This window comes from Colias philodice, chromosome 3, assembly GCF_061535455.1.
Source record: "Colias philodice isolate Cphi_HAF_F1 chromosome 3, ilColPhil1 Martin Lab GWU primary, whole genome shotgun sequence".
Classification (NCBI taxonomy): domain Eukaryota; kingdom Metazoa; phylum Arthropoda; class Insecta; order Lepidoptera; family Pieridae; genus Colias; species Colias philodice.
The window spans coordinates 7,372,225-7,392,020 of record NC_143088.1 but is presented as its reverse complement, the minus strand read 5'-3'; the positions used below and the strand labels follow the sequence as shown (position 1 = coordinate 7,392,020).

The window sequence follows — 19,796 nt, the reverse complement described above, 5'->3', positions numbered from 1 at the left end:
TAAAATCCTAAACCTACTTATCTCACAATTATTTAAATTCTCAAACACTGAGAATAAGAATTATCGGAAATTAATGTACCTAAATTATCTAGAAATAGGTATTCGTATTTCTAGACAATTTACATCGATCTCCGACACAGAAGTGAGAGAACAGATAAAAGTATTCTAAATCACTTGCTTCGTTTTACCACATTTTACCGTGAAAGAAAGACCAACAGATGTTACCATGAAAAATGCGTGTTTGTTACTGCAAGACTTTTCGATTCATTTATTCAACAAAATATATTACTTACTTAATACTTTGAGTTTCATGCCACCAATTCCCTATAATGTATTCTGAACATTTCTTGATCTTTGACAGAGTGAGAGCGATGAACGACGCGCCCGCGACGCCCACCGGTTGCGGCACCGGCCGGCGGCCGGGTCCGCCAGAGTCGAGACAAAAATATTATTTTCTACGAGTTGGCTTTTAGTGCGGCTCGGTTCTTCGGCGCCCTTGTGTCGTGTGTACAAATAAAGATAAACATATTATTTTCTTTTTAAAAGCCACATTTATGATAGCTTGAGCGCGGCATTCGCACCGACTGGCAACCATATGTTACTATTCGAACGTAACTAATTTAGTAAGTGTATTTATTTATTCATTCATTTTCTATATTTCGTAGGTCTACACCATTCAGATCGTATTCAGATTCTTTTTTATGAATTAACTTGTCGCTGGACGTTGATTATAAATTCATTAATAAATAAACATAGACAATTTCTAATTTAATTATCGTTTAATAATTTATGGAGTAGGTTTTTGTTTTTTTTATCTAGCATTATTTACAAAATTAGATACTTAGTTTTCATCTTTAATTTTTAAATTATTTTTGATAATTTTGATTGTAATTAATATTCATAGTATATGATGGGAGATAATAGGTTTATTCCTCTGAGCTTGGGGTCGCTTGGGGTTCTGTTCTGTCAATGTCATTTTTTTTCGCTAATTATAAAATTTCGATTTGAATTTTGAATTGTGATTTGAATTCGTTTTTCAAATTTCAACTTCAACGAGCGCAGCCGCTGTCCGCACGGCATTAGCTGGGTCCACACCGGCCGATCCACCGCGATCCGATCGCGCGCGGCAGGCGCGCGATCCAAAGATGCGGGCGGTGTGGACGTGCCGCGCGCGATCCATGCACGCGTTTTGCCGCGCGCGATCCCTACCTCGTGCGATCCGTTAGCGGGCGGTTTTTGTACCCGCTTCAAAGGTGCCTCAGTTGCGTGATGCGCGCGGTGTGGACGATTGTGTTGGATCGCGCGATCCACCTCACCATGGACATCTCAGAAAGTCGAATATCTCAAATTGAATAGCATTCATTCTTGCAAAATTGTGTTCCACTTCATCTGAAACTAACTCTGCGTACAGCTGAGTCCCAGATTCCAATCGATTTTTGTAAAGTTGTTTCACCCAAAACCGTCGATTTCTTTTTTTTGATTTTTTGCGCAAACATTTCAGTATAATAAAAGTTACTGCTGCAACGGCAAGACGCCGCCGTTGTACGTGTGACTCCATATCGTACAAGAGTTAGACTGGCTGAATCACGGATCGCCTTAGGATCACTTGGAGCGCATATTTTGGATCGCAAGTTTTTAAAGTGGATCGGCCTAACATGATCCACGATCCATGCTCCGCGATCCTGGATCGCGGATCGCGGGATCACTGGATCGGCCGGTGTGGACCCAGCTATTTAGCATTATTTACATAATGGCTATTCAGTATACATTACTCAAAAATTTTATTCTGATCATGCCTTTACATAAAAGTAACTTCTCTTACTATCTTTATATTTATCATGTGGATTTTTTTCAAAAACACGTAAATAGCGCAGCTACAAACAATGAAGGTACCTTAACTGCCGATTAATTAACATAACCTTAATATACTTTTAAATTATTCTTTAATACTATCAATTGTTTTCTTCAATAGGTTAACACATCAACATGTGTGGCTGCCTGAGGATATTGCGTTTTGGCAAGCCATTACCCCAATCATGGCAAAGAAGACTTTATTGTTCATCTACAAACAAAGTGGAAGGAGTTCCTTACGGCAAACTTAGTGTTGGTGTTCCAAAAGAGATTTGGCAAAATGAAAGAAGGTAAATAATATATTCAGTAAATCCAATCGTTTAATATCCCATGTTATAATGTTATTTATTTATATTATTATTTTTCAGAGTGGCTCTTGTACCGGCTGTTGTCAACAAATTAGTAAAAAAGGGTTTTACTGTAAATATAGAAGAAAATGCTGGGACTTTAGCCAATTTTCCTAATAAAATTTATGAAGAGGCTGGTGCAAAAGTAACAAGTTTAAAAGATACCTTTCAATCAGGTAAAAAAAATCGTTATTTTATGAATGCCTTGAACTTGAAAGATCAAACCAATTAAACAACTTATAATAACAAATATTTCAAACTGTTTTATTTTTTAAATAAAGACAACAGATATATATGTATTTTGTTTTTAGATATAATCCTCAAAGTGCGGCCAGTAGCAGATGTTGAACTTAAAAATATAAGAGATGAGGGGACCTTAATATCATTCTTGTACCCTGCTCAAAATCAAGATTTAATTCAGAAATTAGCTGCTAAAAAAGTAAATGCATTTGGTAAGTTGCTTAAATTGGTAATTTGTATTGTTGATATAATATTTATAATAAGTATTTAGTTTAATTATAAATTGTTTATTTTTTAAGCAATGGATTGCATACCTCGTATTAGTCGTGCTCAAGTATTTGATGCACTGAGCTCAATGGCCAATGTGGCGGGATACAGAGCTGTTATTGAAGCTGCAGCTCATTTTCCTCGATTTTTCTCAGGTTTGTATATCCAGTGTTGAAGCAATTTCAAGTTTATTGATCTCAAGTAATGTTCAATTCATTTGTATATTATGTTCTGACAAAAACATTTTGTTTCTAATCGCTATTCTTATAGAGCTCAATGTTGTATATAAACATAAATATAAATTTATACGAAACAAAAGTTTGGTGTGCCGGGTGTCAAGGTCATCTGATTAATTTGCATTTATTTTTATTTGAAACAACTATGAATGTTGCTAATAAAAAAGTAATTAATTATTTTTATTTATGTCAAGTTTCTAGGATAATACTTAGCATTTTTTTAAATATTCAGCATTATTCTTTTTACCAATTAGACCTCAACCTTTTTTCAGTAGATATACATAATTACATATGCTAATATGAACACTGCCTGATAAAAGCGTAGATAGTTTTGCTTTGGACAAGCGAGATTATGAGTGTAGTTGATGTAGATGACTGCTATGTACATATACAGGTCAGATGACGGCAGCGGGTCGCGTGCCGCCGTGCCGCGTGCTCGTGGTGGGCGGCGGCGTGGCGGGGCTCGCGGCGGCCGCGCAGGCCCGCTGCATGGGCGCCGCCGTGCGAGCCTTCGATACTAGACCAGCGGTGCGCGAGCAGATCGAGAGCTTGGGGGCGCAGTTCATTACTATGGATTTAAAGGTAGGTAATTGTGTGTACAATTTACTGTGTACGTTTTTAGTGTGGTAGTCAAGGTGGGTTATGACTGTACAGTGTATTGTGTACATTTTATTAAGTTTGGGGCACCATTCTTTAGTGTGGTAGTTAAGGTGGTATTGTGCATATTTTTATTTCAGCTCTAGCAACATAAGTAGAGATAAGTTGAGGTCTTAAATCTCAATAGGTGCATTCCTTTTAATTTTTGGATAAACAGGTTTTGAGCATTGACAATATGGCAATATGAAGAAACCTATTGTAAATTTAATTTTTTCCTGCATATTCTTTATTTACTTAAGTACTTAATATTTATGGACACATAAGAGATCAGCCATGTCAGACTAGGAATAAATCCTAGGACACGACGGTTCTACATTTACATGTTAACCACTACACCATGAAAGAAGAATTTTAAGTGGTGATAAGCTCATGAAATATTTTTGTGGTTAATTATTTTGTAAACATCATGTCTACAGCGAAGAATAATTAATATGTCATGTTGAAAGGTCGCGTCGATGATATCGAAAAGCAGAATATCTATCTCTATTAAAAACAATGTCTTTATCAATAGAATGAATGTATGCTTATAGTGATTTGTAGTAGTGTAGTAGTTTAAGTATTTGGATATTTAATTTTTCATATAATTGAAACAAACATTGAATCTTTTCGTCATGCTCGATATCAGGTTTATTTTGAATTTTATCTGTTTAAAAATCCGGTATTGACAAGCGAAATCCAAATATTCTTATCAAATATGTATAGCTTTATACATATCTATTTAACGACGAGATTGGTTGGGTCTTAAATAAACAATAGCAGATCAATTATGACCAATCTACTCGATCCGATTATTATTTTATGTGAATGACCGAGTCACGGGCATAATACATGCAATGCGGTTATAGTATCATGTTATGGCTATACGTAACTTATCACGTAATTATAATTTCTTGATCGACTCATATTGAATTTGTCTACAATCCACGTGCTTTCTAGTTATACCTCTCTAAAATTAAAACTAAAGAGAATTACAGTGGCAAATATTATATAAAACGACAGTCGTTGATTGTCAGCGAACATAAAAATAGACACAGTTAATTGACGAAACGTTTAACGTACGAAAGCGTCGTATATGTAATTAAGTATCTTGAAAAAAAAACACCATTCTCTTTTTTTTTTCAGTAATTTAATTGGCCATATAAGAAACGAACATTAAAATATAAGTATTATATTTCGCGCTCAATAAAATACCAATAGATTTATTTATCTAAAATACGTTAGTATTTCGTATTACGTAGATGTGCATTTATTGTTTGTTCACTGCATTATAGCGGTTACTATATCAACAGCTGTAACTAAATAAATAAATAAATAAAATAAATAAAAGTATGTGTAATTTTATGTGATTGAATGTAACATAGGTATTTATTGATTTAACTGTATTTTATGTAATTTAATGTATTGTAGCTATAGTGATGTGATATTTATCTGTACTAAGATTTAGATTCAATTTATTTTATGACATGTATTTAAAAAAAATATTTTACTTGATCTATGAATTGTGCTAAATAATGTAATTTTTTAACCTCAATTGTGCTGTGTACATATAATTTGGCTGGCATTTTACCGCAACATGTGATTAAATTTGTGTATAATTAGTCAAAATTGTCAGCTGTGATGTGTACCTATTTAAATAAATAAATAAATAAAATAAATAAACAAGGCTATCTTTGATGTTAAAGCGTATTAAATACAAGTTTATCATATGACATGTTTTTCTTTTAAAGTATAGATACTTTTTCCTGCATTATTATTACCGCCATATCATATTTAATCTATTATCGCACTTTTTATTATATATCTTTATTTAATTAGGTTCATTGTTGGCGTATTTTTGCAAGTTGTTTGTAAATATTAATTTGTTAGGTAATAAATGATAAGGCAAAAATATAAATATTTTTTTAAAAATATTTTAATATTGACATAGGAGAGATTTACATATGAGAAAGATTTGAAAAGAACCAAGTAAAATTACACAATTACATTACATAAAACGAGAACACATCAGCTATTAGGTATTCATATATTTCACAATCAGATTCTATTTCGTTGATATTAAAATAAGAAATTTTTATGAGTCTACTTTTTTTTGGTACAGGAAGAGGGTGCTGGAGAGGGTGGGTATGCTAAAGAAATGAGTGAAGAGTTTTTGCGAGCTGAACGAGCTCTGCTTGGCAAAGAAGCGCGAACATCTGATGTAGTTATAAGTACAGCACTTATTCCGGGCAAGCCAGCGCCTTTACTTATACTCGAGGTAAAATTACATAGAAGATCAAATTGCTAGTGACGATATTATTCGGAACCTATTGAATGTGGTCTGTTTTAGGATGCTGTTCGTGATATGGCACCAGGAAGCGTTATTGTCGACTTGGCGGCAGAAATGGGCGGTAACATTGAAACCACAAAAAAGGGCGAGATAGTAAAAGTTCATGATGTCACACACATAGGTCTTACGGACTTGCCCAGTCGTATGCCCAGTCATGCGTCCACGCTTTATGCAAACAATATTTCGGCGTTCTTATTCAGTTTAGGTAAGGAGCAGTTCATTACAATCTATAATTAACTTTATGACTTTATGTTTTCATTGGCACTTTTTATGGATTGACGGAATCAAGGCTGAAATAAAAATGTCCAATTTTTGCTCAAACTGTATACATGATAAAACAATATAAGTATAAATAGAGAATAGATTTACAAATAAATCATTCAATCCTGCACACAGGACAGTTGCAGGACTGCATCACAGTTAACAAAATATTCATACAATTAATTAAAACAAACCTAACCCCAACTACTTCCAACAGGTACAAACGACCACTTCCACATCAATCTTGAAGACGAAGTAACGCGTGGTGCGATAGTGCTGAAAGCGGGAGAGCTATTGTGGCCAGCACCACCACCGCCCAGTATGGCGCCAGCGCAAACCGCGGCCAAACCGACCGCACCCGCCAAGCCGGAACCGCCGAGCCCCTTCAATGAAACTATGAAAGATGCTTTCTTGTATTCTACAGGTAAAATTTTAATACAAAGGAAGTCTTTTTAACTCAAATAAGTCGCCGCACGAGTAGGTGACTGCTAAAGTCGAAGTATGGCTAACTTAGTTCTTCGTTTGCTCTGCCTAAAAATGAATAATGATGTCATCAATTACTTTCTATATTTCTTTATAAATTAACAAATTTTTATAAATAAATTGTCTCCATTCAACAGGCATGGCGAGTTTGATTGGATTGGGTATAGCTTCCCCAAATCCTGCATTTACAACCATGACCACAACATTAGCACTGTCAGGTAAGTTTTTTGTTACGATTAGGTATCCTACTTATAAATGCGAAAGTTTGTAAGAATGTTTGTTACTCTTTCAGGAGAAATTTTTTGAATTAATCAATTTATTTTGTTTTTCAAACTGCTAAAAAACATATTATACTTACTTAAATTTATAAGTATGTACGTACATATTATATTAAAATATTAGCTGGTGTATCTTATCACTTTCTTAGTATGTATTCAATACACTGTATCAATTGTACTTCGTTTATTCCTGTTATAGGTGTTGTGGGTTACCACACTGTGTGGGGCGTTGTTCCGGCCCTACATTCGCCCTTAATGTCGGTAACCAATGCGGTATCTGGCATTACAGCTGTGGGCGGCTTGTTGCTTATGGGCGGTGGATACGTCCCTGAAACTCCTGTACAGGTAAAAACTAAATACATAAAAAAAATATAAATTTTTTATCAATTAACAATTCACATCTTCAATTTGGTTCACATGCTGAAATTTTATACCTATAACTTTAATATACACAAATTCCATGAAGTAAAAATAACCTTACATAACAGTATTAATTGAAACATCTTACACGCTAATATTACTTTCGTGCTTACACTTATGCATCAATAAGCACAAGACTGTTAATCACAAATAACTTTCTATCTCTTAATTATAATTTTTCATCCACAGTGGTTGGCTAGTACTGCAGCATTGATTTCATTCGTAAACGTTTTTGGTGGCTTTTTAGTAACACAGCGGATGTTGGATATGTTCAAGAGGTATGCATGGATGCAATTAAATGATATACCTAATACTATGTTTACGGAACAAAATAAAAATCTTTTTTTCTTTCCAAGGCCAGGTGATCCACCAGAATACGGATACTTATATGGCATCCCTGCTGCTGCGCTACTCGGTGGCTATATCGTCACCGCTATGCAGGTATATAAATAATAAAAGAGAAAATTGAGCAATATATCATCTGAACTAGATGATTTTTGTGAATCGATTTTAACAGAGGTGAAGGTTCTCAATTCGACTTTTTTTTTGTTACCCCAGAACTTGACTGGGTGAATCAATTTATGAAAGCTAGTGCATACCAGTTGAATCTATTAAAGGTTTTTAATTTTGACTATTTAAAAACACTAGTTTTTTTTAAATAATTATTTATTTCTTTACTAATATGTATGTTAATATTTTATATGTATTATTTTATCAGGGCTACCCAGAAGTGCACCAAATGGCGTACCTTGCATCATCATTATGCTGTGTTGGGGCTCTCGCCGGTCTCAGTTCACAAACCACTGCCAGGAAGGGAAATTACCTTGGTATGGTATGTAATCTTATATTCATATTTAAACTTGTTTCTTTCATTTAATGCAACCGATGATTAGAAAAGGCATTCATAAAGAAAAAGACGTAGCTATAGACTCAACCCAAGCTTGACCCGCTCATTGTAATCTTGATGACATTAGTTTCAATCTATTGATCATTGTAAAGGCATTGAGATATCATGATCATTTGAAGGTAATTCCTACATCTATAGAGTCCATGTAATTGTATTCAATAATCATATGTAATTAGATATCTTTTATATTTATTTTTAAATTAAATAATCTAATTTAAAGATGTAGTACTTATATTCGGATCGCAATAACAGTTGATATGAATCAATCGTTGTAAAGTCTAAACAGTTGATTGTATGCTGTTATTGTACAATTGTTTTTAATGAGGCAACTTGGGTTCAGCTAGTCGAAGTTTTGATGATTCTTTAGTAATATGAGGTTGCATTATTCTGACTTATTTTTTGTTTTTGTGCTCTATGAATGTGTGGGTAACTAAGGATTTGTTTTAGATTGGTGTCGCCGGTGGTATTGCTGCTACGTTAGGTGCGATAACACCTAGCGCTGAAGTTCTAGCGCAAATGTTAGGCGTTGCGGGCATAGGTGGCGTCCTGGGCGGCACAATTGCTAAGAGGATTGAGATTACTGACCTACCGCAACTCGTAGCCGGTTTCCACAGGTAAAATGACATTTTATTTTTAAGACTTTTTATTTTTCTTTATATGTAGAAAACTGTACCAGTGAAGATAGATTGATAAAGGCAACGTTCCCAAAAAGCATTTCAATTACTAGCTAATTTGATAAATTACAGTATTCCAAAAGTAATAATGCGCATTGAAATCTTCGTCGCTATTCGGCAACTGTCATATTCCCGGAGCGCCCGAAGATGATATCTATATTTGAGTGGTTTTCTTCATGCATAATTTAGTCAAATTATATGTTTTGTGCTAAAAGAAATTAATATGTATTTGTAAGTAACGATTTTGTTTCTATAATTCTTTGTAAGTAAATAGCGAGTATAAACCCACGATTGCGAATATATCTTTGTTGGATTGATTTACTTGGAAAATTTTATAGTTCTTTTAAAGTGTCTTACTGAAGCTGGTGTAATGATGGAAGAAGGTTAAAATAACATAAAATTTATCATCACTACATAGTATAAAACAAAGTCGCTTTCACTGTCCCTATTTCCCTATGTCCCTTTGTATGCTTAAATCTTTAAAACTACGCAACGGATTTTGTGGCGTTTTTTTTTAATAGATAAAGTGATTCAAGAGGAAGGTTTTAGTATATATAATTTATTAGGTTTTAGACAAAGCGGGCGAAGCCGCGGATGGCAAGCTATACTCTGTCCATTATATTATTTGCTTTTTGACAGCTTCACGCCTATGTAGGATTGTATTGTCTATGTTAAAATGTCATACAAATAATTATCGTACTTAATGGACAGGTCCCGCCCACTTAGATGCCTACACAGAATTATTCAATGATGGGTCGATAGATTAAAATAATCGATAGAAATACTCTGTAAAATATATCCGATACAGAAAAACTCTTCTATTATGTTATTAAAATTTAAACGTAAAGACAACCAAATTGTAAGATAGAAACCAATAAATAATAAAATATTAGTTTAGTTTAATTTTAACATACAATGCATATAGACCGGGAGATACTGACACAAAATTTCGAGTCATTTGTAACAAGGATGGCGGTTCTACAGGGGTCTTAGTACGCAATGAAAAAAAGAAAAATGATGGTGTGAACGCTGGTACCGGTGGCTTAGTCGCGTGGGCGTTTGTCGAACTCGTCGGAAAAATAGCGAAAGTCAAACGATTTGTAACACAAAAATTTTAGAATTTACCGATAGCCCATAAAAAAGTAGTAGGCGGTAGTGTCATGCCATACTTTTCCGGTGTGACTTACAGCCCGCCATACCGATGCGAATGTGTTGATTTAAATAAAACAATCATTCAACCATTTGTACCAGGCTAACTTTTGCACAGGTAACTATCGTCGTGCAGCCATTTACGAAAATCGCCATGCCATACTTTTCGGACGATTCCAAATGGTCGCCATACCGCCGAAAATCTGCAAAAAAAATTTATTTCGCCAAACTTTTTGTACCAGTATTGCATTTGGATTTTTGGAGAGTATTTGATAAAATGTGACCATTATTATATTTGCCATACTTCTAGTAGGGGGAAAAAGTGCTGTCATACTTGAAAACTTAATTTATTATTAATTTATATAAGTGAAGATTTCCAACACATAGATCTTTGAAATTTTGTATTTATATTTGTTGATCCTCAAACTTACAGGAAAAATAAGTGCCATACTGTTACAAATCGTTTGACTTTCGCTATTTTCCGACGAGTTCGACTAACGCCCACGCGACTAAGCCGCCGGTACCAGCGTTCACGCCATCGTTTTTCTTTTTGTCATTGCGTACTAAGACCCCTGTAGAACCGCCATCCTGTTACAAATGACTCGAAATTTTGTGTCAGTATCTCCCGGTCTAATAGATATGTGGTCTTATTATTACATATCTTATAAGTACGTTTACGTTGTCAATATTATTTACGTACCTGATTCGATTTATGATAATATTTTGAATTTATAATTGAAATGTTATCACAATCGATAATCTTTTGAACATCACTTCTGGTATCACCCGTCGAGCTGTCAAAAAGCAATTCTTATAGTGGACAGCAATGATATTTTATGTATAGATACGTTATATACTCACAATATATCCAAAAAAAATGCTTCATATGCAGTGTCAGGCACACACAAATACAATTTTCATTTTACTTAATTTATTACATTGACAGACTGTATAAGAGAGATGGCTCTAATAAAATGATATAAACAAAAAAGACAAAGATAGTTTGTCACTTCCGCGCAGGTGTAAGCAAAAGTCATAAGAATTCGCCAATTAAATATAAATAAACAAATCGTTGCCATGGTAATTGGCATAGACTAACGACACAGAAGGTTCAATGTTGTAGATGTTAGGTTTCCTGCACAAGTAAATAAATGTGACAATTTCATTTACTATTTTATGATTATTATGATGTCGTATTAAAATGAAAAAAAAAAGACGGGTTGCACTCCGGGAGTGCCGGCAGAAGTGAAAACTTGATTATTAAGGTTCAGCATGTTTGATATTTTGGACTGGTATCCGTCTTACGCATGGAATATAAGGGCAAAAAAAAAAAAACATCCGTCTTACGCTTTTTCGATCAGGCCACGTGTCCTGACGCGAGTTTAAGATTTTATACCCAACGCCGCTAAAGAAGTTTTCACTTCAAAAAAAACTTTTTTGGAGATATAACTGTATTAAGTATTTATTACTAGCTGTGGTGTTCGTTTTCGGTCATCATCATTTCACCCGATAAACACCCACTGCTGAGCATACTGCATAGTCCTCCTTATAGAACTCCATAAGGACCGATCTTACGCTATTCGTTTCAAGGCAGTTCCCGAAACCCGTACAAGGTCATCACTCCAACTTGTAGAATAATAATAGTGGTGCCTAGATGAAAAAAACGGATGAAATAAAAGAAAGGATGAAGTATAAGCCTTTTTTATCTAAAACACAAATAAAATTTATGTTCAATAGCTATTTACAGAAAAGCAAATAGCATTTTTCGTCAGTAGCGATAATCTTTTCTTTAATGTTTACGTATATTCAACATCATTTTATTTTTATTTATCATTTTATTATTGCAAACAAACATTTTTGCCATCACGATTTCATTGTATATAATAAATAAATAGCTATATTTGTTAATTATATGCACTGTGTGGATTTAAATATAAAAATAATCAAGTATTTACCCAAATCGAAATTAATAAAATAACCGTTCTATTTTCAATAATCGTATCTACATGATAATCTTTGAACACAGTGTACGCTAGCTTTGTCACACTAGTGATTGAAGCAATGTTTTATCCCTTTCATTATTTCAATACACGTGTCAAGCAAGTGTCATTCATAAAGAATTGTAAATTGTTATTTTTACTCTTAAACTGTAATAATTTAATATATTTTGCTGTGATATGATATTCCTTTCTTTCTTTATTTTTTTGCACGAATACGTGCACTTTCTGAACACACAGGAAGGCATTTTCGACAACTTTAATGTACCTATCGGCACATACGCTCACTGGGACCGGTGACAATCTGACTGATTGCATTGGTCCCAAATGGGACCAATTCACGGAATCAGTTTTGGTGCGTTGATGACGTATCTACCTCTTGTTTCTATATATAATATCATTGGTGGACAGACTATAGTATTGTATAAAATATGGTTTTCAAACACAGGTTTATATTTAAACCATATATCTAATAATTAAAATCTCACTTCAAAAGTATTTACAGTACTGATCATTCTTCAATATTATGACAATTATAAAAAAATAAAAATAAAAACAATCAAAATCAGGGATTATCTTTATTTCTGACATTTTAGATACATCGGAACTTTCATTATGCTCTTCTTCATTTTCACTTTCCCTACTGCCATCACCTGTGTAAATTATTTCATCGATTAATTTAATTCACCTTTAATCCGTCAGTCCTCGGATCACAGACACAATAGAAAATCTATTGTGTCTCGGCCCGATCGGGCCGCTCGGTGGTCAATGGGTTAAAAACAAAACCAAGAAGGGTATGTACCATGTAATAGCAGCTCTATATAATTCAACACAGAGAGAACACGTGCAGTCACCACCAATATTTAAAGACGACTGACGGATTTTTGAGTTTTAAGACTGACAGGCTACCGTCACCTACCGCCCGATTTGTTTTTGATTGTGTATGACCGTGAATTGACTTCTATTTCTTTTGAACAAGGTGTAAAATGCAAGTGCGTTGTTTAGGGTTCTTACGATTCAATGATTCGAGTGTCTTCGGAACTACGACAATTAGCGAAGATTTGCATGCGCATTATTAAGTTTGGAGTACTGTACCATGCTACCTTTCTACATATTGTTATGTTAACTAAAAGGAACTAAAACTTAATCATGTAAAATATTTTTGATGCTAAATTATTATTACTTATCAATCTTGCTATGGTCTATTTATGTACGAGTATGTTTTTAACAATTTAGTTATTTTTTACCAGTCTGGTAGGTATGGCGGCTGTGCTGACGTGTATCGCCACATACATGCACGACTTTCCCGCTATGGCTCTCGACCCCACCGCCGCTACGCTGAAGACGTCGCTCTTCCTTGGAACCTATATCGGTGGAATCACATTCACGTAAGTGTTATATTTTTTTTTTGCTATTAAGACGATCGCCATCTTTGGGTGTTGTCATTTTCTCTTCTGAAATATAGTCCAGAGGCTTTGTTTGCTTTATTTAATCCTTCGATAATGAATTACAATAAGAAAATTGATGTGTGTCGTTATTGTCCTCTTTTATTTTTTTGGAAAATGATAATTTTTTTTAAGCTATTGCATAGCTTCTATCGCGGACCTTGAGCGCGGGGAGCGAATCCAGAAATTCCGTAAAGAAAAAAACCTCACGCTCCCCACTCCGACGGGCACGAAGGTGTGGCTTGAAGGCATAGCATGCAATAGCTTTACCGCGGCAGTCCCCGAGTGCCACACGTCTTTTTTAATTTTTTATTAATGTATTGTGTCGTTATCTAGCGGGTCCCTGGTCGCGTACGGCAAGCTGCAGGGCTCGCTGTCGTCGGCGCCGCTGCTGCTGCCCGGGCGGCACGCGCTGAACGCGGGTCTGCTGGCGGGCGCGCTGGGCTGCGGCGGCGCGCTCGTGGCGCTGCCCGACGCGCCCGGCCTGCCGCTGCTCTCCGCCGCCGCGCTGCTCAGCGCCGTGCAGGGGCTCACGCTCACCGCCGCTATCGGAGGTGCGTGTAGTGTGTACTGACCGCCGCGCTGAACGCGGGTCTGCTGGCGGGCGCGCTGGGCTGCGGCGGCGCGCTCGTGGCGCTGCCCGACGCGCCCGGCCTGCCGCTGCTCTCCGCCGCCGCGCTGCTCAGCGCCGTGCAGGGGCTCACGCTCACCGCCGCTATCGGAGGTGCGTGTACTGACCTTACATTATCACCATCCTACTTATAATATTATAAATGCGTAGGTTTGTGAGAATGGATGTGTATGTGTATGTTTGTTACTCTGTCCTGCAAATATTACTGAACCGATTACAATGAAATTCAGAACACATATAGAGGATAACTTGGATTAACACATGGGAGAGGTTTTATCCCGGAAATCCTACGGGAACTATGCGGGTTTTTCTTTGAAAACTCGGGCGAAGCCGCGGGCCCGGGCGGAAAGCTAGTAAGTAATATACGGAATATATTTTTGTTAGTGTCCGACCGAAACTGGTTTCCAGGCCGAAACCGAAACCGAAACCGAATGTTCGGCCGTGGCTTCAGTTTCGGCCGAAACCGAAACCGAAACCGAAACTCACGTGGTCAAGTATGAAATTTCTAAAAATAATGAACTTGGTGCATTTTACCCATTATTTTGCCTTAATTAGGGCATGAAATGAAAACACAGTATATTAAATTTGTTGTAATCATTTATTTAATATAAAATAAAAAAATAATATTTTTAAAATATTAATAATAACAATTTTAATTTTTATTATTTTTTCAAATTAAGTTCTCAGTAAAATCAGTCATCTAAATCAAATCAGTAATTGTTACTGTTACTTTATATACTAAGTTTTGGTATTTTGAGATCTTTCTCTTTATTAAAGAGTCTTTAATACTTTGGATTGGTATATGTACTTAGAAGAATAATCAGTCTCTTTAAGGTACCTCTTATATAAAAATAATCATTATTAATTACTATTACACCCAGTTCCAATCTCAACATAGATAATCAAAAATTGTTTCCACCAGCGTGGGTCAATCAACGCTTTGACAGCGTCCGTCAAAGCGTTGCCGAGGAAAACGAAGTTAGGCGAGCGTGAACGTGTGTGAACTAAGTTCACTGAACTTGCGAAATAAGTTTCGGTTTCGGCAAAAGTTTCGGCCGATTTTGGCCGAAACCGAAACTGCGGCCGAAACTTGATTTTTGGCCGAAACTCGGCCGAAACCGAAACCGAAAGTTCGGTCGGACACTAATTTTTGTTTGGTACCTTGAAGTGTAGAGAGTCCGACTCGCACTTAATTTCTAAATTACTTCAATATAGCTATGATAAAATTGTGTATTTTTAATAATATATTCTCCCAATTAGGTGCGGACATGCCTGTAGTGATAACGGTGTTGAACAGCTACTCTGGCTGGGCTCTGTGCGCTGAGGGCTTCATGCTGAACAACTCGCTCATGACAATCGTGGGCGCGCTCATCGGTAGCTCGGGAGCTATCCTGTCTTATATAATGTGCAAGGTAAAGTTGAGAATTTTGTATTCGTATTTATTCACAAAATTGCTTGCATTGTATGTTTCTATTATACTGCTGTATTAGATGAATCTTATCTTAATACTATTATAAAGGCGAAAGTTTGTATGGATGTATGGATGTTTGTTACTCTTTCACGTAAAAACTACTGAACCGATTACAATGAAATTTAGCACACATATAGAGGGTAACTTGGATTGACACATAGGATAGGTTTTATCCCGGAAATCCCACGGGAACGGGAACTATGCGGGTTTTCCTTTGAAAACGCGGGCGAAGCCGCGGGCGGAAATCTAGTAATGAATATATTATTTCTCTTACTTTTTTAATGTGCCTTTAAACAACAATGGATATATTGAAGTTTTTATGTAATTTAATTGTATATTTGTGTTGAATTGTCCAGGCTATGAACCGCTCCCTCCCCAATGTGATCCTGGGCGGTTACGGAGTGACCTCGAGCGGGTCGGCGCGGCCCGCGGGCGCCACTCACACCGAAATGAATGTGGACTCTGTGGCCGATCTTATTAACCGCGCTTCTAATATTATTATTACACCTGGTATGTGTACACTGAACTTCCTATGTCAATGTAATGAAAAAATACAGCAATAAGTCAATGAAAAATATTCTGTCCCTATTTTAATTTCCTATTAATTTATTTCGCTATAATCGAGTAGTGTTAAGTTGTTATACTAATTAATATATCGTTTTTTTAGGTTATGGACTATGTGTAGCGAAGGCTCAATATCCAATTGCAGAATTGGTAAACATTCTCAAGAACGTCGGAAAGAAAGTGCGCTTTGCTATCCATCCCGTTGCAGGTATGTTTCTATACAAAGATCACTGTATTTTGTTTATTTCTGTCGTCTGTCTATCTGTCCTACTTCTTAAATCTTATTTCTGTCGTTTACTTTTTTAATTAAAACTTTTATTAAAAAAAAACTTACTTTTACGTAAAAAACTTTTTTTTTCAGGTCGCATGCCTGGTCAGTTGAACGTTTTGCTCGCTGAAGCCGGCGTTCCATATGACGACGTATTTGAAATGGAAGAAATTAACGATGAATTCCCGGAAACAGATCTAGTGCTTGTTATTGGTAATTATGAAGGGAAATTTCCTATAGATAATAAAACAATTGTTAAATATCATATTAAAATAAATGTATTATTTTGCAGGAGCTAATGATACCGTGAATAGTGCTGCGGAAGACGACCCCGACTCCCCTATTGCGGGAATGCCTGTACTTAAAGTCTGGAAAGCGAATCAGGTATATCACAATGTTTTTATATTTATTTTCGTTACAATGAATAATATTGATTAGATAAATTTATAAAAAACGATTGGGAGATGTCAAAAATAATTGCGAGATAACCGAAATACATTATATTATGACTTTAACAAAGTCTTGTTGTAAAATGATATTTGTATACAATGGTTTAAAACTGATGCATTGTAGAGATATATATTGACTTTGCTTTTCTTTAGGTGGTTGTTATGAAGAGATCAATGGGAGTTGGATATGCAGCCGTCGACAATCCAATCTTCTACAATCCAAACACTGCTATGTTACTTGGTGACGCTAAGAAAACATGTGACGCTCTACTTGATAAAATAAAACACCTTACTGACTAAATTAAAGAAATTCTAGCAATAATGCATGTAGATTAAAATTTCGGGATATTGAGTAATATTCAACAATGAAAAGTTACAAGAATCCTGTAACAAACAAAATGCGTAAATGATGTGCACTATGTATGTTAATTTAAATTGTACATTAATTAATTATACTTAAACATTCTTCAAGTTTTTATTTGATTTGAAATGATTTGAGATAATTGTATCAAAAAAGGCAATGACTTTATATGGCTTTATATTTTCTATATTAAATTAGTAATACATATTATAAATGTGCCATGATGATATTTGACTGAAATTGAATAGAAAATTTTTTGTTTAAGAAATTAGAGTATAATTTTAGATCTGTTTGTATATTCAAACATTTTATAATTAATTAGGTCATCGAAATTCCAAAAGAATTATATATGAAGATGTGTGCCTTAAAATGTTATATTATATTATATTTTTTAGATCATGATATCTAATAAATTAAGTAAATATCTGTTTAACAATTAAGAAAAATTAAAGCATTTTTTATTATTACCAATTTATAACTAATATACTATTTTTATCTAGTCTATCAAAGGAAAAATATAACCAATCACATCAATCATCATCAAAAATATATACGATCATAAAAATGTAAAAATCTTAAGAGATTATTGTATTCTAATCGCTTTTTTATTGCACAAAAAAGATCGTGAATGATTTATATTTTAGAAATTATGTCACATTCCACCTAAATATCTTTTAACGCTAAATAATAATTAATAGTGAAAACAATACAGTACATATACAATTTTTTTTATAATTCAAAACTTGTGAATTTCTATTAAATATGTAACCGTAAATATTTTTTTAATATGTCGACTGCTTTAGAAATTAAGACATGACTATGAAAATAAAGATACCTATAAAATAAAAATTGTTTGTGTATGTTTAAAAATAACCCACGTAAAGAAAAATCGCAAAAAAATAAATAAACAAAGTGATGTTTACAAACAAACAAAAATTCTTTATTGTGCACCACAGAGAAAAGTACAAATAAGGATACATAATAATTATATAAGTAACAAAGAGCACAACAGGCGGTCTTATCGCTGTTTCGATGTTGTTGTATCGATGTTTATTTTTTTTTGCGATTTTTCTAACGACGTCGACGTCGACGGCAAGAGCGCCTGATGGTAAACGCTACCACCGCACATCACAGAGCAAGTAATAATATAGGTACCGCACATGTATATGTTAACGGAAATTTATGTAATCCGTCATTGTATACAATTCCTAGGAAATGTATGTAATTTCTAAAATCGCACGGAAATGTGTGAAATAAATTATTTTATACACATTTCCTAGGAAATCTATACATTCCCTAAATAGCAATCGGAAATGTAAAACATTAAAGATATTGGAAGTTACGCGGGGACAACGGAACGATGGGTATTATTGCTACAGCAAGATGTCTGTGCTTTAAAAATAAAGTATAATGCACTTCCAAATGCCATTCGAGCTTACCCTGCAAAAATAAATAGCTATATGGACTGACAAAGTATTATAATATAATGATTTACTTTTATAATGTGACATTTATAATTATTACTAAATTATCAGACTGATTACCTGCCAAATAAAAATTTGATTGATTGATAAGAATAAATATAAGTTGATTTTGTGATACTTACCTACGTTAAAAGTTAATAGATAGTTGATGAACATATTATTATTATCTTACGGTATGACTGTTACCCGATTGTCTCAATAAGTGCTACTTATCATAAAAAAAAATTAACAACGTGTTTTATTACAGAAAGCATTTACTTTATACATTTCCTAATACGATATTGGAATTATAAACAATTCCGAGGAAAATTATACATTTCCTAGGATATCTATGCATTAAATAGTTTTTTAAACAATATTTTATACATTTCCTAAATAGTATCGGAATTGTGCACATTTCCTAGGATTTGTATACAATTCCTTGATTTCATACATTTCCGGTAACATATTATAATATACAGACAGAGGCATAAGATCGTTTGCAGACCTTACGCTTTTACGGACCAGTTTGCGAACAAGGCTATGCGAAATCTAGCCGATTTCGGGATATTCGAAGTTACATAATGGTTTTTCATAAAAAGTATTAGATTTTCGACTAAGAGCATACATATTTTGAAATGTTATAGTTTCTAGGATATATTCATGTAGAATAGGATGCTCTAGACCAACATTGAACGCAAAGTTGACGAAGAAGTTGTTACTTGTTGTAGACGACCAAACTTGAACGACAAATTTGAAAACTTAATTTTTCTTTAAAACATATCTAAAAAATATTACGGCGCCTGTTCTGCAGATGTATTAGATAAAATATTTTAAATGACTCTCCAATGAGGTATTTTTTATTAATTTTTAAGCTATTGCATAGCTTCTATCGCCGGCCTTGAGCGCGGGGACCGAATCGAGAAATTCCGTAACGAAAAAACCTCACGCTCCCCACTCCGACGGGCACGGAGGTGTGGCTTGAAGGCATGCTATGCAATAGCTTTACCGCGGCAGTCCCCGAGTGCCACACGTCTTTTTATTACTTACA

General features: G+C 34.8%; 1 protein-coding gene across 1 annotated transcript; it reads left to right on the top strand.

Moving 5' to 3' along the window:
- Window positions 1-401: 401 nt before the first annotated feature.
- Window positions 402-17,797, top strand: LOC149489767 (NAD(P) transhydrogenase, mitochondrial-like). The gene is made up of 23 exons (XM_089714528.1): window positions 402-623; window positions 1,973-2,141; window positions 2,220-2,374; window positions 2,510-2,650; window positions 2,738-2,860; window positions 3,336-3,523; window positions 5,697-5,852; window positions 5,925-6,129; window positions 6,403-6,609; window positions 6,806-6,886; window positions 7,146-7,291; window positions 7,556-7,644; window positions 7,723-7,807; window positions 8,085-8,198; window positions 8,721-8,887; window positions 13,344-13,481; window positions 13,875-14,092; window positions 15,430-15,581; window positions 15,997-16,150; window positions 16,308-16,412; window positions 16,566-16,685; window positions 16,765-16,856; window positions 17,075-17,797. Exons 2-23 carry the CDS (start codon window positions 1,987-1,989, stop codon window positions 17,219-17,221), a joined length of 3,138 nt encoding a protein of 1,045 aa, XP_089570654.1. The 5' UTR covers window positions 402-623; window positions 1,973-1,986; the 3' UTR covers window positions 17,222-17,797.
- Window positions 17,798-19,796: the final 1,999 nt, after the last annotated feature.

Coding starts and splice junctions, on each gene's coding strand:
- LOC149489767 (XM_089714528.1), top strand. CDS start 1,987: ATGTGTGGCTGCCTGAGGATATTGCGTTTTGGCAAGCCATTACCCCAA. Junction 8,199..8,720: donor AGGGAAATTACCTTGGTATG/GTATGTAATCTT, acceptor GATTTGTTTTAG/ATTGGTGTCGCCGGTGGTAT. Junction 13,482..13,874: donor ATCGGTGGAATCACATTCAC/GTAAGTGTTATA, acceptor GTCGTTATCTAG/CGGGTCCCTGGTCGCGTACG.